Source organism: Myzus persicae, unplaced genomic scaffold (genome assembly GCF_001856785.1).
Source record: "Myzus persicae strain clone G006 unplaced genomic scaffold, MPER_G0061.0, whole genome shotgun sequence".
Lineage (NCBI taxonomy): Eukaryota > Metazoa > Arthropoda > Insecta > Hemiptera > Aphididae > Myzus > Myzus persicae.
In genome coordinates, this window is record NW_019102538.1 from 227,523 (window position 1) to 251,253 (window position 23,731).

The 23,731-nt window shown below is 36.6% G+C and overlaps 1 protein-coding gene across 7 annotated transcripts in view; it reads right to left on the minus strand.

The window, feature by feature from the left end:
• LOC111032473 (protein grainyhead-like) overlaps window positions 1–12,849 on the minus strand; it is a 94,006-nt gene extending 81,157 nt beyond the window's left edge. For all 7 annotated transcript variants that reach the window (XM_022312829.1, XM_022312824.1, XM_022312822.1 and 4 more), the window contains exon 1: window positions 12,155–12,849. In XM_022312829.1, coding sequence (XP_022168521.1) covers window positions 12,155–12,741 — 587 coding nt within the window. In that variant the 5' untranslated portion in view covers window positions 12,742–12,849. The remainder of the gene's footprint in view (window positions 1–12,154) is intronic.
• Window positions 12,850–23,731: the final 10,882 nt, after the last annotated feature.

The following is a 23,731-nucleotide window of genomic DNA, read 5'->3' on the forward strand; positions in this document are numbered from 1 at the left end:
GACAGAGAGTACACAAATTTTACCATAATTATACACTGTGGGACGTCCGATAATGAGATCATCGATGGCGTTCCTTATATTATACGCGTCCCACGTGCCAAAAAACCTCTTCATTAAGGCAGTCCAAACGAATTATAAGCAACAAGCAACCGTGGTGTTTGAGAAGTATGATATTATTATGTTTTGAAAGTGGGGATTGACAACATTTTCCGAAACGTCAAAAATGTTTTAGCAAAATCTATTATAATACATATTATTATATATTATGTTGCAAGCGAATAATGCGAAAACAACTGGCGTGAGTATAGCGCGAAGTTAATGTCACTAAAAGTTACACCTATATACAGTGCTGCAGCGAATTTAACAGCGGGTGATTTTATATTTAACCGTATACTTTAGATATCTCAAATTAAAGTATCTGTAAGAAGCAAAAAAAAATACATAGGTAGAGTTTTGTGTACGTATATATTATATAAATATAGGTATGTATTATACATGTTTATTACTGCTTGTGCAGCGTATATATTATTATATGCGTATATAAGAAACGGAAAGGCGGAAAGGCAGAGGACAACATAAATATAAATATGGGTAGATACACGGGGAGGGAGAAATATTTTTTTATCATCATTATTTATATAAATCCGTGAATGTTGGGATTATAATTTATAGTAGTAAAAAAAAATGGCATGAGTTATGGTCTGCGTTACAAAGACTCGGGAAGATTGTGTGCATATATATATATATATATATATATTATGTAGTATATACATTATACATACAGATATGTGTATTGCATGATGTACATTTTACATACATACATTTATATAAAGAAATGAAAGGAAAAAACTTTGGAGAGGAAAAAAATCCGCTCAAATATAATGTACTGCCCGTGTCCAATGCGGACGTCAAAAAAGTCGACGAGAACTATTTTTTATCCCGTTTGGAAAAAGATGACTCTATCTGTTGCACGAGAATTTACAACAATGCGCGCCGGGTAGAAAACCGGTTGCTATATATTATTATTAAATGTAAGCGTGCGTACATATTACAAATATAACAATATAAGCCTAGGTTAGGTATTTATGTTTATAATGTGTGTTACGTTGGTCCTCATCGTAGAAAACTAAAAGTCGTGTAGTCCGAAAACTACCCACTGCATACACGTATAATGTACGTATAATATATTATATATATGCAGTGTACACTGAACGCATGTCTAACATCGTATGCATGTTGTATGTAAGGGAAAGACATCTTACAAGTGTATTTGATGACGTCCTATTTTGCACACACTGCCACAAAATATATGTATAGAAAAAAATCCGTTCACATAAATAATAAATATTTATGTATAAAAATGAAATTGGTAATTGTCATGTTTTCTTGTGCAATCGGAAAAAACATGGCGTAGCTTGCGCTGAGGATTTCCAAAAGATAATAATATAATATTTCAAGTGTCATGATGTTATTAGTAGATTGTCATTCCGTTATTGGGATAATGAATTACATCCGATTGTAGGTATGGCATAAAATACGTATTATATTCAGATGAGTGTTACAGTCTCCGTGTGCAGAAAATTTGCCATTCGACAACAATTTGTTTTACAATTTTAGATCATTTGAAATGAGCCTCAAGAGACTATGCACAACTCATTCAATTTCGAAAATCGAACAATTTACCCTCGTAATAGAGAGTCGATAATAGTGAATAGTAACAGGTAAAGTTGGAATCGAATTTTTAACCGAGCCAAAGAAAGCACATATTATAATAATATATACCTGCGCAACTAATAAATTCCGGTTAAAATTTCAAGCGATGAAATAGAAATTGTATATTATTTATTAGCGGAAAAATCTACATTCAGCTTCGATTTGAATTTACGATCGAAATCTTTCGATAAAACAAAAACAATTATCGTATATAATATTACTATATTATGTTATGAGTTTACGACCTACAGTAAAATTATTATATTAATAGTTATAGTTTTTTTTTGAACATCACACATAAATAACGACGGTGATAAACATTTTACAATCTAATTGTATAGTTTGACTAAAACGTTAACATCACCCACGCGTTTTTTATAGTAGTGTAATTTTATCGAGAAAGAAAATGTCATGTCGTGTATATAGAAACAGCGACGTGCTTATGTCTGATACCTGTAGTTAGAACTGAAAAACTAGTGGATAAAAATCTGAAATACCTCAAACGCATTGTTTTTTAGGACTATACGACGAATAAATTATAATAAATAATATATAATATTAATTTTGGACTTTTAAACGGCACACTAAAACTCAACCTAACACATACACATTACACACATATTTAGGAAAAACACGCGTTATCTACGTCAAAATCGTTTTGTCCATGTACGGAACTACGAACTGCGTCAGTCCTGTAACGATCCGAAAGTAGGTCGTCGCCGTCGTCGCCGTTCCGTCCCGGACACCCGTTTGTGTACCCCTCCGCTGAAGCTCGTAAAAGTATATAATACGTAATATATAGATAACTTATAAGTATCAGTTTACGCAGATTCCACAAATTAATAAGTCGTGTCTTTAGTTTTTCATACGACCGTTTTATTGTTTCTTATTATTCACCGCCATCTGATTGTGGCCATTGTTCTATGCACCAGGCAGACACACACACGTCTATTAATATATTATACTGAGAGCACTAAACGCGTGTGCGTATATTACCCATTATACCCGTATATATAAATAATATACGGTCGATAATCGGCTGAACGAAAATAATAATATAATAACCCGAAAGATACATTCATTGTTTTTTTGTCGTTGCTGCGCTAGCGATTATGTTGGCCGCCGCAGTCATCGTCATCGTCGACGGTAACCCCTCGGGCAGCGGTGTAACGTAAACCGTCGTTATCGTGAAACCGATGCACGCCGGGAACCCTCCGGGTTATGTTTGCGTGTGTTTGGGTTGGGGCGGGGGGGGGTGATGGCGGTGCCACCAAGCTTTCCGATCTCTATCCAAAATCTATACATACGATCCTTTCGTAACCGACAATTATTATTGTTTTAAATTCTTTTTTTTTAGGGCTTTGCGTCTATATCCCTATAACACTATCTACTCATATATAATGTTATTACGTCCCGAGGTTACGACTATCTATATTGTTGTTGTTATTTTATTATTATCAATGAGTCGGGCGGAAGGTGGATACGATGTCGTTATTTCGATTCGACCCGGCGGCAAAGGACTTGTGGGCAAATTGAGAACTCATATTTTTGCCAGATGAACTTGCGCGATTAATCCGCACCACACATACGCATGAGGCCCCGATATACGTGGGCTCGGAAACGTTTTGATCTCATGCGCAAATATATTATTATATAAACAAGGTTTATGCGGGTCGTCGGCGAGGAATGCATATTCACTTATATGGTTATATATAACCAATGCACACCAGCTTCCAAACGGTTTATAATTCAATTGTAATAATAATAATATACATAATAACTTTAATAGAATATTTTTATCGCTTCATACGAAAGTCTCACGAACCGCGAGCCGCGAGGTATGTACAATACGACCAATTAACAGCGTGACTGCAAGTCGCAGTTAATTGCTCGTAATCCGTGTGTACTGCAACGCAACTATGGCAACGAGTAATGATGACAACGACTATATTATAACATAATAATGATGATAATAATAATATGTTTAAAGCACAATATAAAACACACTACAGGATTATACGACTTCTAAACTCGTAATCAAATACATATAGGCCATGTGTCAAACACGCGAAACTCGATAAAAACCAGCCGTATGGGCGTGGGTGATGGTGGTGGTGGCGGTGTACGTATTATATTATTAATATAGTATAATATCTGTAAAAATATTCGATGGATATACGTATTGTGGTTCTAGGATCGCGTTACCAACGAACGAGACACATCGAAAATTTCTCTGCCGCGTGCGAAAAGGTTCGAATTTCGTAGGCTATCGTATACTATAATATTTATTATATATAAGTGGCGTATATGATTGGAAACGAGGAGTGCGCAAACTGCGACACCGCACACTATAGTTTAATAATATACGTATCTCGGGGTCGTAACATTCGTGACAGAAGCTGAGAAAATTTATGGCCCGCGACCACCTCATTTTCTGTTCATACATGATAATAATAATATACGTGTTACATATATTTAAATATAATAAATTGTACGATACACACACACATACACACAAACACAAATATAAAATATAAATTAAACGAGACGTCACGGAGACTCGAACGATACACGATGGAAACGAAAACGACTCGCGGGGAAATTAGGTGTTTTGCATTTGAACTGAGAGCGGTGCTGCAGTGTCGTTATAATATTCCCCAATGATCCGGTGCACAACATATTATACACTTCACATACTCGCGTATATTACAGAGAAAGTATTTCGATCGTTGGTATATATTATATTCTATATGTTGTTATCGGGTTGGCGGCGGATGTATCTCCACCGTGAACTAAATCGCCTCATACATATATAGGTATAACACGTGTATAATATAAGAGGTACGTGCGACGGACGCATTTCCATACGCGCGCTGCCGCCGCCGCCGCCGTCGGTCACTTTCACAAAACAGAAAAATTATTAGAAATATTAAAAACAAAAAAATTATAATATAAAATAATAATAAAGCGTTCCCATTGCGCCATACCCGCAACAGTTAGTATGTATATGACGTATGCAGTGTGCACACGCATATGGCATATACCTATACGACGGTACATGATAATTATATATTAGGTATAGGTACGCGTATTTTATTGTATAAATTATGTGTTTCAGTGTTTTCGAAGCGGTTTTTTATTCGCTTCTAGTGTTAAATCACCGCCACCGAATAAAAGGCGCGTATTAGAGTGCGCGAGAACAATCGAGATATGATTATTACTACTATTATTATTATGGTGTTATGTCTGCTATAAATATATTTTTTAAAACACGGACATACTTTTAAACCAGGCGTGGTCCTGCCTGCCCCCTTCCGTCCACCATCCCGCCGAGTCACCACAATGGACCGTATATAATACTATATGTCTATATACCCAAGAATTTACATCATGTCGTCGTTGGCGGCGTAGGCGAAACAGTTTCGGTGGAAATGATACATAAGCCATTCGAAAATATTATACACACGCGTTTAAAATAATAATAATAATTACCATTATTATTATTATTATTACTATTATTACTATTATTGTTATTATTATCATCATTATTGTACACACATCTATCTATCTATATATTATTATCGCTGGAGATCGTTGGCCCCCGCGCCGCAATGTTCGGTAATACTTCACTTCATCATTTCAACCAACTACGATCGTGACGAACACGGTAAAAACAAAAAATAATAATGCAAAACCCATACGCGGCAATATTTGTTGTATAATAGGTTGTAAAATAAAATAATTTACATTGCGGCGGGCCGTGTATATTTTCGTACATTTCGCCGAATCCACCATCACATCATAATAATATGACCTCACTGCAAACGTATTATAATACGCACATCGTGACTGTATATGCATATTGCATATAGCCCATGTATTGGTTTAAACATAATATGTGAATTGTAATAATCGCTCCTTCGAAATTCGGCAATTTTTTTCTCGCACATCGAATATAATAGAATATTGTTAACCACCTATGTTGGCAACGTATCTGTGCAGGTTTTGAAATTTAATCTCTATTTAAAATTGTATATTGTAATGTATAGAAGAAGCAACTATAACAGGTGCATTTAACCGTTTAGGCACCCTACACTGCACAAAAGAACAAAATACCAATGTTTAATAATATAATAATGTCATTATAGAAGGATGCTAATTTTATTCTTTGTTGCATGCGGAGCGCAGTGATGAAAACAAAGATAAAGTTTTACTTACAATCCACGAAACTGTATACTTATACTAAATAAAATTACAATTGTACAGCAATTTTAAAATAGTTTTTATTATATTTTTGGCACTCAAAGTCACACGCTATAATAAATGATAGATAGGTATAAAATAACCTTGTACCTAAAATCATGTTAGCGTTTTAAATGCGTTTAATATATTAAATATAGTAAAACACGCGTGTTTAGGTTAATCTTGACGACTTTTCAAATAATTAAACGCGTCAACGACACTGAACAAAAAAGGTTTGCTAAAGAGCGGCCCCACAAGTCACAACATCTACTCGAAGGTATTTTCTGTTCGAAACGAGAAATTTATATTATACACTTATATAGTGTTCAGTATATGTGACAGCAATATGGTGTGCGATGATTAATAAAATAACGATTTCCCATATACATTAAGTACACTCCATCGGATGACGACGTTGATGATGATGATGATGATGATGATGATGATGCTGATGACTAGTAGATTTCTTTGTAAGGAATTATGATTATTGTAGTTATTGTGGAAATATGCGATCGGAATGTATTGCAAACGAATAGTTACGGTATTTGTTTGTCCACCGTCGAGTTATAATATGTAATACGACGTCGATAAAGTGGATTTGCGAAAATGATTGCCATTTAGTATCCCACTGTATGTTTAAGTATATTGTGTATCTATATACATATTGTATACGTTAATATAAATAATAATATATAACTATATACATGATGACGTGCTACGGTATGGTTATTGGCGAATGTTTTTGTTATGTCGGCGCGACTCGTACAGTATATAAATAAAATCACTGCAAAACTACGAGGACGTATGCTTATGGAAATGAGAGAACAAAACGTTTTTGATTTTCGCGCTTTTAAAAATAATGCACGCAGCGGCGATCCTCGTCGACGACGACGACCTTGTACATGAAATCTTTATGGCAGCGGCGCAGCGGTCACGAATGTTCGACGACGGCGAGGAATCTTCGAGTGGGACCGATGGGGCCACCGGGGGATTTATTAATTGCCGATTGCCGCGGATTCTGAGACTCACTGGACTGCAACGCAACGGCAGAGGGGTTCCCAAAATGTTCGGGTCGTAATAACATTACACATTACTATTGTACAGTCGTGTCGCCATTGTGCACGTATGGACAGCTGCAGGCTGGTCACACACACATTTAGTTTATCAAACGATATAATATTATGTACACATATTGTATACATCGCACATGCAGCGATTAGACGCCGGTTAACAAACCACGCGGTTCGCTACCAACAACCCCGCGTCCAAGATATATTTTTATTAGCTCATCGTCTACTCGTTCACGAACGTAATACTATACGCTTAAATCATATCGAACGATACGCAATGGACGATTTTCAAAATATAAACACAAATCTAATAACACTCGTACCTATTTAATATAATATCGTCTACCGTACATCGTTCACAGACATTATAATATATTGTATAGTGATCATGCTCCGTCGACTGTTCGAGGTACTTCGACCGCAAGTTTCGACTATATGATAATAATATTATAGACGACCGATGATTTGCGTATTATAATATAATATTATAGGGACGGCCGTCCGTCCTAGGCGATCGTACATAGGTATATAACGGCACATCGGTGTAAAAATTTCAATTTGTCAATGTCAAGGTAGTAAAATATGCAATATGTACCTATATACAACGATATACACACGCCAGTACGCCACACAATTCCCCTTCTTTTGGCGATTGGCGCGAACACGACAAAAACGTGTGCGATTTATGCTGCCAAATTGATCGTGACACGGGACCCGCCGTGATAATATGACATTTTAATCACGCGGACGCCGCAGCATATGATTATACACCTCTTCATATTATTATGTGAACGCAACAACAATATGTTACATTATTATAATATTATCGTCTGCATTTGTCAATATGGTATGGGACTATGGTGGGCGGGAGTGCGGGAGACTTCCTGTCTGGGCCCTTCAATTCGACTCCAGCATACCTGTTACCTAGCATCACGTATCGGGAGCGCAGTCTTGACGGCGCCAGACCAAGTATTTCAGGGGTTTCGTAATGATTATTATACACAGCTATTGTTCATGACGACGGTCATGTTGTTCACATTAAAATATAAGAAACATAAAAACTGACGAAAATATTAATTTCATTATCAACATAATCGGCCAAGGTTTTTGCAACATACACACTATACCTAATTACAATAAAGTAGATGTATGTACTATAATATATCTGAATGCCATATGGGCGCATCATAAGTGTTTCAAGGGAACAATAATTATAATATATTTTACGTGATGCCGTGTTCGAAAGAAAAACGATTTAATCGATAACAGATATTGCACCGGCGGAGTGCACGCATTATTGTGATTATATCGGAACCACGCTCATCTATATATATATATATATTAATTTAAAACACAATAGAACATTGGACAATGTGCGTGCGACGACGACCGAATGAATACGACCTCGTCGTCGCACTGGCTTGGGAAGAAAAAAATGCTTATAAATGTATTATTATATTGTATTTACGACGAGTAAAGTCACTCGACGATGTTCGTAGGTATTCATCGTTCCTGCAAGAATAGCTGGTGGGGCTGTTGCAAGTTGTCGTGGGTTACGCGTAACAGGCGATATATTAAGGAAAGGTCGAGGAGAGATTAAAAGTAAAAAACCCACGTACCTAGCGGTATTTACCAGGTATTAATCATATTGACACGTGATGTTAATTCTGCACGCTGCACCCTAGGGGAACGAACGAAAAACAAAAGATAATTTTAATCGCAAAGGGTTGATGAGATAACGGTCGTTTACAAACCTATACAATGCGTAATGCCACAATACTGCAGCACGGGGACGATGGTGTGAAAACGCTTTTATTCGTATGATAGTGCCGCCGTCATCGGGGACTTCAACGCTCGAAGTTCTAACAATTGAGAATATTATAGCGCGTATAGAGCAAATAATTTTCTTTGTAATTAAACTCTCAACAAAAATATACGAAAACATAATTTCTATATTTTTAACAGATCTGGGTGAGGTTGCCCCCCCCCCTTCCGTGTATACGTTCGATGATATCAATTAAGTAACCTTGCAATCTCTATCATATTATGTATGTACACATTCATCAACGATTTCTGCGCATAATTTTGTACGAAATACATTGGCTGCCGCCTACGAAGGATCAATGTCGTTATAAATGTTTACCATATTATTGAGGTCAACCTTAATATCACGACTATGTTCGTTCGTTCGGGTCTCGTTTAAAAAATAAGAGCGGCTACGGCACCCGTCCCCATATTTATTTTTAGCTGGTTAATGTTTTTATAAATATATAATATACAATATGCAGCAAACCTTAAAATTTGTCTAACATGACAAATATCTCTTTTGTTATTACTCATTGTTGTATGCAGGTATGAGAAATCACATATTTTCAAATTTTACATGTAGGTACATTTATTAACGAATTAAGGCCTGACAATAATCAATTACATGTAATTATTACTAATACGATCTACCCTTTTTGTCTGACAACTCGATGCCCGTCGTTCTCGTTACGTCATCTCCCAAACTGACTAAAATAAAAAACCATCAGTATAACATTTGACGTCACCTTGAAGTCTTGAACGGACCACCATTACTTATTTTGTATCGAGCCACTTAGTCATCGCATAATTACATCAATATCTTCAGGAATATAATTATATACCCTCACTAGAAGTCAATTTCCCAAAACAAATGCTTTCTATAGATATAAATACATAGAGTGTTATAGATAAAAGTATAGGTCACTTATCGTTATTGCTCTAGACATTATTTCTGTAGATAAACTTCGTATAATTTATCAAAAATAAGATGGTTGATTTACAAAAAATTAACATTTCAAAAACAATTATCAGTTAGTTTTGTTCTTGTAATTCAAAGTAAAAAGTATATCAACAAATACAATAAATATATTACACACAAATACCAGTGCGTGATGTATGCATTTATAGGTACATTTAATATATAGGTATCTTGGTCGATAGGTGTATCAGACTATTAAATATGGGAAAATTATTTAGCAAGTCATGACAGCTCCTGCAGCATGATAATCGATATATTTTATTTGAACATGTTTATCAGCAATTCGTTATCAGGGGGAGTAAATATATTTGTTGAAAAATGACAGCCTCTATATTATATACGTACAGAGAGCTGCAGGTAAGACGTTTTCGGCAGGTGCACTTAACTCAATATATACATATTATATATATGAACGTATACGACACGACAACCCACGCCGATATCAATATACGAATCACGATAAAAAATATATGCGTTATCTGATTAATGAATGTTACCCGCATCCTTCGATAAGGTGGGAAGCTGAGTAACACAGTTAAAATATATCACACATCCCTACAAGACGTATATGTAAGTAAACATAGATTTGTGCACGAGTTCAGTGCAAATTGTACAATCGGCGAAATTTCCTTTTCGTTAGACGAGTTTGGTACGAAAACGCGTTCGTTTTCTTTTATGATTACCGAATATTGTTAATAAATTTAAAAAACGTTTGATTGTCTGCCTATTCGATTCCGACGGCGTGTTTTGTGTTTAAATGATAATCGCAGTGGATCTTTGGTACCTACTACCTACAGGTATAATATATTTATACATTGTCAACCGTCGGCGTACAAGCCATTGTGTTGGCTTATAACTACACTTCAAATTGTCCTATATATATGTATAATATATTTATATATCGACCGCGCATTTAACAAAACACTAGATTTCCCCGGGCATCGTATTAAACTCGAATTAAAGTGAAACTTACGCCGGAGACTCAGCGTATTATAAGTATAATATATGTGTGAGTATGTGTTTATTTTACTTTAGTATAATCAACGAAAATATTGATCCTAATCGTTAAGTCACATTTTTTATCATCGTTAAATATATTGGATGTCGTATTATATCAGGGATATATTAAACACTTTAAAGCTATAGTGAGGTGTTGGAGGGACGATAAGCCAAATGGAGCGTTAATATTATAATATAAATAGTCGCTGTCGTATTTCGTACGTGCGCAGTGCGCATGTACATAACAATATATATTATATTACATACATACATACACATAAATGCATCGTAACAAGCGCTCGTACTTGTCTGTACATATTATAATATATATTATTATTATATTGTTGCCGCCGCGGTCGCCTTATTGCCATGTAGTTTATATAGGAATATTATGTTGAACTTTCTTGAGCGGCGGTAACGCGACCTTGGGAATGATTACGTTTAATTCTTTTTAACACACACAAACATCTATATAATATTATAAGCGTGTGTTTATACGAATGCCGTGGAAAAACACAGTGAAAATCTCACACACATCACACATGCCGCACTGCAGCACGCACAAGCTGATTAGTATAATATTATGTATTATTGTATTATAATTACTATTAAACGAGCGAGCGATACACATTATTCTTACATACTCACATAATACAATATTTCTATTGCTGATCGAAATCTATAGCAATGAACACTGCAAATCAAGCCTATGATATATTTTGACTGATCGAAAACAGGAAATATTTTTTGACTTTGGTCAATTAATTCTAATATTACGTCTAAAAACACACAATAGGATCTGTTGAACACAAAATTGGTATGTTGTAGGTTTGTAAGACAGAGATGATAGCACATGCGGGTGTGCCATCTTCTTAAAGACCTTCGCCAAATTGTATTATTCTTAAGCGACGATTTATATCACTATTATATGCAGAACTTTCAAACGATCGACGCGAGATTGACATTTGTGAACGCGGCGGCAACGTCGGTTCAACACACTCGCAATGCTCGTTTCGCGCGCGCGACGCGTTCAACGACCTCACGGCTACTCCGGCATAAGATACTTTTGGCATTGCCGTAACACACACACACACACACACACACATATTAATATATTATATAATTATAAATTATAGATTTATAATATACTGGAAACATTTGAATTTAATAAAAAGTGCCTGGGAAACCTCGTGCAATACGATGTACCCTAATACAATACCTGTCTAACCTATATATAACCGGTCCGGTATATAATTGCTCGCAGAATAAACAAAACCTAATATCAGACTATACACTATACTATAATAGATACTAATTTGATTTTTATCAATTATTCTAGACTAACCTGTGCAATATGTGACCCATGTCGTCGACCAGTTCCTGCATGACCAACACTGTGGTACCCGGCGCTCCCAAGTACTGGTGGTGTCCACCTTGTCCCTGGACCAACACGGACACTGCTGAACCGTTGGCCGGATCCTGCTGGATCGTGATGCCCGGAGGCAACGACCCTTCGGGGTTCTGCGGATCGTAGATGATGGTCTGCTGTGGATCGGTGCCCGGTATGTAAATGACGGTCTTCTGGTCCAACGGATCGTCCGGTTGCTGCTGGTGGTGGTGTTGTTGTTGTTGATGTTGCTGCTGCTGTTGGTGGTGGTGATGCTGCTGCTGTTGCTGTTGTTGCTGCTGCTGATGGTGGTTTTGATGGTGGTAATCGGACGCTTGAAATTCGTCCACGCTCACCGGTTGCATGGTGGCCAGCATCACCGGTGACGTGCTCTCGGGCGGCATGTCTTGGACGGTCGTCGGCGACATGACGGACTGCGGGTGCGGCGGCGATACGCCCGGTGAATCTCGAGCCAACACCACTGACATGGGCGGCGAACCACCGGCCAGCGGTTGCTGTTGCTGTCCGTCCACCGCGGATGACATGTATGACTATCCCCTTGGCTATGTGGTGTGTGTACACGGCGACACCACCGTCGCTAAGACAGCGCTGTTCGGTACTGTTCCGGTTCTGCCGTGTGTCGTGTCGGTAAACCGTCGATGACGGTTTCTTCCGCTGGTTCGCGGAAACTATCACTGAGTCACCGAGTCTCTGCTTCCCGTGCTCCGTTCCACATATTGCCTGTAACGTTTACGATACAATATTATCATCATCATTATTAGGGCCGACGCACAATTTTCATAGCCATCTGATATTTTTTTAATGTTATTATACGTCTGTGTTGTCTTAAGACCTGGGTTAGAGTGAAGTCTTTGTTCGAAATCATAGGCAGTGAACAATAAAGGAGTTAAAATATCGTTTTTATACTGTCGTCATGTAGTCATTTAATTACATATTATCGTTGTATCATAGGCTCTCGAATAAAATACACATTATTATTATTATTTTTATATTTATATATAGATACGTCGCGCTTGTCCTGCAGCAATAAATCTTGCCGAGATCGAGAAAACTGCCATAAAAGGTTGTGTAGTCACAGCGATGACAACCGTTCGTTATGATTTTATTCAGTAGACAGCTGCTGTGGAAATAGTCACCAACAGCGCCGGAGAACGGTGGGTACACAACCGAATGGTCAAAACGAATAGTGATTTCGATAAAAGACAATCACCGACATTTCTCTCCGGGCGACTGCCTCTTATATAAACCTACATTAATCCTTAATATAAATGTATTTTTTTTTTACGACAATTGTCGTAAAACATATCTATTAACCTGTTAACTGCTGCGGCTGGCGTACATAAGAAAAAAGAATAAAATGGCGAGTAGTCTGATAAATTAACAGTGTTCTTGTTTTGTAACAAGAGTTGTAGGTATAATGGACTTCCCAGTATAAATTAATTTGTTATCCCATTATTCCCATGATTATTTAAGAAAATAATATGGAGCTATGGGGGGAAAGAAAATGTCTTAGTATAGTTGACTTGTTCTCTTTTTGTTTGCAGCTATGAATAGTAGTAATTAACTTAGTAAATGCCCGTGTTGAAATTAAAAACTATAACAATAAGACGCAGAATCATCCTACTTGTCGATTAATCGAACTTATTTGATTTCGGTGTTAAAATTGATTACGTGTGTATATAATTTGATAGACCAATATGGTATTTTTTCTCCTATTAGCAGACACAGTCTATTAGAACTTCATATTAGAGTTCCGACATTAAGTGAAAAATATATTTATTCCTAAAATAAATACGTAGCTGTTCATGTGTCCTGGACGACTAATGCATTTATAGTTCTTAATAGAATAACAGAAAATTTGAGGAATTACATAGTAACTTCCTAGTAACGACATGAAAGTAAAAAAAATCGGTTCAGAATGTATAAGAAGAAGTACATATATAGGTACTATGTCGGTATAATACAATTACTTGCGGTTGTTATTTATTTATTATTGTTATTTTTTTCATATACAATAGAATATGTTTTTTTTATTATTAGCCGTACGTTTTTTATTGCCAGAAAGCATCTGCGCGCGTTAGACCGTAACAGTCTCAAAACATGATAGGCGCCAGGGCGACTACTAAAATACTACAGGTACAAATACTTTTTTTAGAGTGCGTCGCCTTAATTAATAGTTCTCAAAAAAGATATTTTACGACTTTCAAGTTCAAGAGACGAAATTGTGTACTCTGAGGAGCAATAAACACTGGAGTTATTTGAAACAGCCGAAGCCATTAAAGAAACAATAGATTTATATTTCATTTTTTTTCCACAACAATATACCCATACGCTCACAGTCTTCGGCGGTTTACGGCAGTAGTTATATGAAATAGAGCAACGTCATACAACATCTGTCCGAGATTAATACAATTCATACAACAAAACCAATTAAACATCATTATACGTAAATCTTAATCTTCTCCATAGAATATAGATATAGATACACCAAAGTGTTTCGTGATCGTATAAATGCACAATTGGTCATCGACATAAACCTTCAAAGAACTGATTGACCGTATCAATAGCTTAATGATATGTCGGTGAAATTGAATTTAAATTTTCAATAGCATCCAGTTAGTTGTTCAAATGAGCAGATATTTGCTATAGTTTTGTATTTGTTTACAGAACTGGAGACTATGACGCGTTAGATAAATAGAAAATAGTTATGAATAGTATGTTATTCAGGTATCGAGAACTTTTGTGAAATATTATTTTAATCAAATTTAAATCGTATTAAATAATAATTGTCGATTGACGATGTTATAGGTGTTATAGTTATAGTATACGTTTATAAACAATTTCGAGGTGTTAATGTTTGGATAATGAGCACAGAGCAGTATACATATTTCGCACAAGTCCTCCAGGTATCTATTATTCTATTATAATTTACAATTGAACGATTCCCAAATATATTTTACTTGGTAAATTTATAGTTAGGTATTTACTAAAGACTATTTGCGTTTTACAATTCGTTTTAATGAGTAATTTATTATGGCCATGTTGTTGAAAATATTATATACTAAAATATTGTTCGTCCTGCGTAGTATGTTAGCCACATGTTTAGAAATAATAATTCGTACAAAAAAAAGAAACCTATTTGCATAAGATATTTAATACATGCAATTATTGCATTTGGTGTAAAGAAAAACATTCCAAACAGAATAATATTACAGGGAATAAAATAAGTATTCCGAATTCGTGAATATAAAAAAGGCAGCAGCTGGCTATACAGGTGCGAATTAAAAAAGAACAAATCTCTGGGGTAATAAAATCTGAGTGGTTTTTATTATTATTTTACACACATAATTATTGAACGCACGAAGAAAACGAATAGAAAAAAAAACACTTATTCGATTTCTACCCGAAAAGAAGAAACGCCATCGTCGTTATCCGTATTTGACATTAAAATTGTTTTTTTCTTCAAACGCACGGGCCAAGGTCGATCGCGTTTAATATAACGGTCTTAAGCCGCTGTCGTCGATAATGTATCTGCCCGAGTATATAGTATAGTATACACACACAAGCACACAAGCACACAAGCACACACACACACACACACACACACATATATAATATATTATATATAAATATATATGGGTATACATATATATATCATATATTATACTCTCTCACGGATGCGCACGCAAAAACACACGCAAGAACGACAGCGGCTGAAGCTGGGCAGCGATTGGCAGCGGTGAAACGACCTGCCGGGCAATAATAATAATATGTAAATTTAATGGCCCGCACGAAAGGAATCCGAAGATTATTACCATAACCGACCAGATTAGGTATATGTATGTATATATAAGTGTGTGTGTGTGTGTAAGTATAGAAGATGTAAATATATTAGAAAAATACATTATTTTAAGTTTGAAAGAAAAAAAATCACTTAAATGGTATATTATAATAATATCATTATATAATCTACAAGTAATAACTAATATTCTATAAAACTTAGAACGAGAGCGACGATAACCAAAAGGTGCAACGATAGGGGCGATGGAAGAAATTAATTTATACAGAAATATGTGCACAGTGTGCTTATGAGCATCGTGTGCATATAAACGAGCGTGCGGACAAATTTCTTTCAGTGGTGTTTGGGCGATTTTTCAATCATACGCACACTAACACACACATTTATATATTATACTTCTTTGTTGTTCTCCTCCTTTTCTGTCTGAAAAAAATACACACAGGTAGGTAGGTAGGTAGTCAGTCGTACGTTGCCAAGTTTATGACCCCAACACAGCCAACGCCGTCACTGGCTCTCTGCAGCCGACGCCACTGCCACCACCAACCGATCCCATCGAAACGCGACTACAGGTGCCGTATATAATGATAATCGATAAGGGTCGAAAAAATTTCTGACACATGTTAACGTTGGGGTTCTAACCTACCAAAACGCAATTTTTATAATAAGTAATAACATCTCGAATAACATTTTACAACGACCTTCGTTTTAAGACCCGATCACTATACGAGCAGACTCTGATAACTTATAAATTATTATAGAAATAAATAGATTAATAAAGTATATTTTTATTTAAGTGTGGAGACTGACAACAATTAAATAATAATATTCTATACTCCAGATATGTTATATTAATTTAATTCTTACTATGATACTATAATATTACTACATGATTCTTAAGACAGTAAGGTGTAATCAAATAATTTGATTGTAATTAAATTATTTGTCAAACAATTTTCATATGTTTACCGTTTTCGATTGTTTTATATTATTACGAGGGTTGGTACTGAGCTTCGGCTGATATTCAATATACAATTGCATATTAAATACATATTCAAAATAATATATGAGAATAGATCGACGTTGGTAGTATACCTACGTATGGACGTTAAGTTAGCCAAAGTGGACGAGGAATGATATATATGCAGAACCAATAAACGATATGAACTGTAAAAGTGTTCTTTAGCCTATCGAATTCATACTTGACGATTTGTTGGTAAATATGAAACAAATGCATTCGATCACAGGATTTCGGGTGGACTCAATCAAAATAATTATCAAATTAAAAATTACATGAATGGTTAGTAACGAAGTTGTAGGTATCAAAGTACTAACAATTGGCTTTGTAAACATTTAAAAAAAATAAAATTATCAATAAAAAAAACTCGTACACAAAATGCATACTATAATAAATGCATATAACTTTACAACATCATACGAATATATTGTTAATATATTATATAATATTTAAACATCTTAACATAATATTATGGTAAATTTTAATTGTATATTGTTAAATTATTTTGATACTATACAAATTAATATTTCTAATACTGAATAGTACGACTGCATAGCGAAGCTGTGGTTGGAATAATTAACGGATACAGAAACCAAGGATGTAATATAATATATTAAATAAAGGAGTCGGGTACCTCAATAATAATAACATGGAAAAGTTTATAAGAGACCACAGTGGATTTGAAACAAAAGTAAACACACAAGCCGGTAGATTTATATTTTTTAGGCTTGTCTGTAAGTCTATAACCTAATTATATAAATTACATTCCCATAACGATAATGATTAAAAAACTAAAATTAAAAAGTGTTCTTCAAAACGCTGTAATAATACCAGGTTCTAGCTAGTCAAGTTATAGTTATAGTCACTCTAAATGCATAAATAAAACACACAATTAAAATATCCAACGATTATTTTACATTCAAAAATGTATTAACAACAATAATTGTGAAATTCACTATTATCGGACGATTATCTGAAATGCACGGAATGCATTTAAAAATTATGAAAATATGAACAATCAATATTATTATACAATAGAACATTATGATTTTTTTATTAGTTAGTTTTATAAATAATGCATATATGACTATTGCACATAAAAATTTCCTCTCGCCATAATTTGCATTAAGAAAACCATAATTGACCAGGAGAAAAAAATATTATTTCAATTATTTACTATTTATAACAATTAAACAAATTTGCACTTATGAAAAGGAATTTTATTTTTAATAGACTTTTCGCGACAAAATTGTAGACAGTAAAATAATTTATTTTCAAATTTATATATAGATATACTCGTACGTAACAAAGAATGTCGTGATTTCGTTGTTCCAACGCTGGTTTATCAATGAATTGACATGATACTAAAAAAAAAAAAAATAGTAAAAGGGAACGATCGTAAAAAGTGCCTAAATATTTATTATTTGTTTCCATGTTTTATGGCTCATTGACTTATTATAAGTTATATCTACAACTGTTGAAAAACAAAATCTCCAGTTCATTATAGACTTAAAATCGTAAAAAGTTGACAAGCTATTAATTAAAAATTAAATGTGTTTCGAATAACACATGGTCTTTACGAACGATAAAATAATCGTGTATTGAGTACTTATATGAGTTATAAGTATCTGCAAACGTTGAATAAGAAATAACGCAAACAAATTTTGTTACTCAAAATTAAAATGGACTAAAACTTCGCTATTGCACTATAATTTATAATTCTATGATAATCATACACATCACGGACAGTCATCGGGGCACATACTATTTAACTTAAATATTTATGATTCCCATATTTAAAAATATGTTGAAAGTAGGTAGGTTTGTATATTTTTTAAATCTGTAATAATAGGAATTCCCTTCCAAAAAGCAGCGAGTGTATAGATTCACTTATGCTCACAAATAAAATAACATATACTCGTATGTTCTTCTTTATGATATTAAATCCGAGACACTTAGTTTACCGTGTTTGGACCTACCTTATAAAGTTATAATCTAGTAATAGTATTTTTCACTTTACAATATTACAGTTATTATGACACTCGATTTGGAGTGAAACTACTTTAGGCATAAGGTATGCGTGTACACTTAACAACGGATGACTGTCGAAAAATTGACGGATTTTTCAACTAGATCCTGAATAATATACTTGATAATATTTACACACACACGGCAACCGTAAAACAACGACCTTCGTCCGAATTACACCCCATTCGAAAATTGTTTACGATTACAGACAAGAGAAAGTAAATGAAGATGAAGAATACTGTTTCGTGTACTAATGGTTAAAACGTATTTTAATAATATATAGGAATGAATCCGCATTATTACGATCGATTTGATCACAAACGTTTCATTAGTAGCATGAAAATAAAAGTATAAAACGCTCGACGCTCGTGTACTGTCAGTGTTGTAGCCTGTCGGAGCGTAGGTACTAGATACACTATGGACACCTCTGCATAAATAAGGTTTCCTTCACGATAATGGTCAAGTAGTAAGGAGGGGAAGGAATTCTTCAAAATACATCCCTCTATTATAATAACAACAATAAACGAAATATTCTATTATAGTGTTATCGGAACTCTGTAAATTCTATGTATCACCTACCTACCTAATAAAGGAGGGTTTCCAGTATACATGTTTGCTTAAATCCTTTGCTGTGATTGGTTGGTTAGGTCAGGTTACCACACAAAACCACGTTACCGTGTTGTCAGACTTAGATGAATATTTTTCGTGCATACGGCAAACGCGTATAGTGGAAACCCAGCTCAACTTGTAAGTTATAACTTTATAAGTAACAAGTGTGACATGACGTGACATGTGGCAATAATGAAATGAATACTTTTAAGCATGATTATATATTTAGACGTTTTCTATTATTATAGATGTCTGCAATAATCGCTTGAAATCCCTCTGGATAAATGGATAATCCATAATTAAATGTACAAGCGACCCGAACGCTATGCATGACGAAATTTGTGCTAGTGCAGGTACACTGCACAAGTCCGTCATGGGTAAACGTCCAATATAAATGCGGGCAGCGATATCATAATATTAATAACAATACACATAATAATATTTTATACACAACATTCCGTTTTACGTTAAATTGGAATTAGATAATAATAATATTATAATATAGAAAACCAAACGGTAGGTACCTATATTATACTGTGCGTAATACTTATCGACTTGCAATATTTAACGACAATTATTGTTGTCGCGATGCGCGGTTCAATTACGTCGTAATTATTGTGTTACGCTCATGACAACTATTAGTCGATAATCTAAACATTCTATATTTATATTATATAAACTATTTAATGTGCGTTTGTCGAGTACCGGACGAAATCAAAGTTATGTAATTGGGACTTCACGTATCAGGTTATAAACGCACTTGTTGATAGCAACGAGAATAATATTAAATAATATATTACCCCTACGACTTATGGCCGTCATCCGAAGACGGAACACCGCGTGGTTCCACCGTCAGTCAAAGATCACGAGTAGCTTTCGCGATTCAGTGACTCATAGCGAATCGAATGTACCGTAGTCACAAAGTCTATGCGACAAGCAACCCGTTCGGAAAATACACTTGTCTGTGGCTATTGTGCGGTCGGAGCATTGTGTATTTGTGTCTGCGGCACAGACCGGACCGGGCGACCGGCGGCGGCGGCGGGAGACGGGGCTCAAGGTCATCACCGCCGGTGTCGGAAGTGTCTCGGCCCAGCACCAGTGGAGCCAACAAACAACAATGGACAAAAGCGCGCGCCGACACGTTTCGGCCGAACGAGTTAGCGTCTTCGAGAAAAAAGTAAATAATAATTTAATATTATTATTGGTACAGTTACGCGACACCGGGACGATGGTCCATCGACACGCGGTCGGGTTTGGTTTGTGGACGGTGAAGATGACGAGGAGGAGGGGGCGGCAAAAAGATCTCGAAAACGAGTACGTAGCGTACGTACGACGTGAACAACAGGTTATGCAACGGATTGGACCGAACACGAAAAGTAAATAAATAAAAACGAAATCCTCCGGTTGGGCCGAAGACCGTGCGCCCCCACCGGCCAGGAGATAGTCGACGGTTGCCGGCCGGCCGGCCGGTCGAACCTGCAGGTTAGGTTCCGGTTCCGGTCCGGGTTTTTTCGCCACGCGCTGCCACCCGAAACCCCTTCGCGGAGGCGGCGGCGGCACAAATGCCACTGCGCACACGGTCTCCGCGGAGAACCAGTTTTTCGTGTACGACGACGATATTATGATATACGCGAGCACGCGCCGCGTTATCGGTAGACGCCGCGCAGGGCCGGTCTCCGCGCCCGGCAGGTTCCGTCGGAAACAACAAACTACTACAGAGTACAGGTTTCGGATTTGTTGGGGGGCCACCGCCGGCCCAGTCCTAGTCGAGGTTTTCAATTAATAACTCGTAACGACGGCGGCGACACACGCGCGCGTGCCGCACAGTAACTAGTATCGCGGCTTGTTTTGTATATAGTGGACGGCGTGCACGGTCACCAATTTATGATATTACTAGTCAGTCGCATTATTGTTTTACCATCGGTATGGTATATTGCACGGTGCACAATAGTAACGTCTCGGCTGTCATTCCGTACGGTGTAGTGTCTACAATCTAATATTAAAATACGTATAAAATCGATCGTTGTTGTTTTATGTTGTGCATGACGTGCTACTCGTTAGTAGGTACATAGTTGCAGTTTAGTTAGAAGCGATGTATAATGTCATAGTTATAATAGTGGCTGCAGTCGTTGTGGTGTAATATAGCAGATATTTTATTATTACAGTTGTCTCTTACCTCGGGTCTCGGACGTGTATAATCCGTTTTTAATTTTTGGGCAAATCGATTCGGCGCGCAGACGAAAAACGCACACACACATGCACTCGGAAAACGACTGAAATTTTATTTTGACGATTTTTCACCGTGAAAACGTAAAATTAATACAATACCAACGAAAAACGATTTATAACATACTATGTTATGTATACGTGTATACTATTAATAATATCACATTTATATGTATATACAGAATAGAATATCGTTATGTACGTGCGCGTACTCTTCAACAAAGAATATCGGCTTTTATTATTATGTTTACACGGTAACCACGGAGCAACAGGCAGCGGCGGCCGAATACGTGTGGTGCATTCTACGTCCGTATGGCACTGGTCGGATTTCTTATTTAGGAATCGCGCGCGCGCATACGTACACACACACGCACACACGCATACATACACACACACCTTTACTCACACGCACGCGAGTTGGCCAGCAACGTCTATGGTCTTATTGTGTGCGTTTGCGTGTACGATTATTATACGTGTGTCCGTGTACGTGTGCGTGCGTGTGAGTGCGGCGCGCACTCTGCGCCTCGCAACACGACCCCCACCACCGCCGCGCACCTGAGCAACAGCAGCAGCCGACGCCGCCGCCGCCTCCTTCGCCCGTTGTCTTGGACTCTGCGGTGATCGTATGCTGTCGCGCGCGCGCGCGTGTGTGCGTGTGCGCGCGATGGCCGCCGCTCCGACGCGGTGCAGGTCGGCTGTCTCCGTCGGGCGCCCGGCGGTTAACCGACCAGGCCGTCTCGCTCGCTCGCGCACACGTTCAGACACTCCTACGCGGCCGCGACGCAGTGGCGGTGGATGGTCGTCGATTGTCGTTGGTGGGGGGTCAGGGGGTGAGGGGTCAAGACTAACCGTCAGAGACGGCGGCGGCGGCGGCGGTGGACCCATGTTATAGCCCCGAGGGCCATACGCGATAAGTGCGCGCGGCGGTCTCGCTGCGCCGGATTCCTCGCCGCCGCTGGTATGGGGTGACCACCGCCTAACCAGGTACCAACAATAATAATATTATTGTTGTTATGATTATTGTCCCCGTGTAGGTGAGAACATATTTTTGTTGCGTCTTTGGAAGCTGCCCTCTCCTCTCCACGACCCTGTAAACTAGCGATCGATAATCGTCGTTACCTACACTATATAATACACTCCGTTTGGGGCCGTCAAAATTTCTGTTATATTGCTTGTGTGCAAACGACTTCGAAGTAGTGTGAAACTCTGCCTAGCAAAAATGAAAAAAACTGATATTTATTAGGTATATTTCTCCGAACAGCGAACCTCGGTACTATATTATAGCTTGGCATCGTCTGAAGATACAATAATGATAGTATGAGTTTGAAAAAAAAAACATTCAGTTTTTTTACACACTTAATTCTATTTTATAATGTTATATATGTTATATGTGCATACAGTTGTGTACAATGTACCTACCCACAAATTATATACCATACGGCGGAAAACTATGCGATTATGCGAAGGTTACTTCTGCGACGCCTAGGTTTTCGTGATTATAAACATGTTAAAATATTTATTAGGTACGCGTTTACGTTATTATGTATGTATTTATGTGTACTAGGTACTTATTATATGTTTTTGGAATATTCGATTATAATATTATGTGTAAAATGTAAATAGTTTATACTGCACAGATTTGTGTTTATGTTGTATAAGTAATGAAAAAATGTACGCAAAACATATAATGTTTAATAATATTTTAATTTGTATACTGAATTAACCTCAGCATGATATTAGGTATCTATACATATATTATATCGTATCATTGATGTAGTGCTCAATACATTACGAAATAGGAAAAACGGTCAGTTCGACAGTATTTGAACTTTTATTT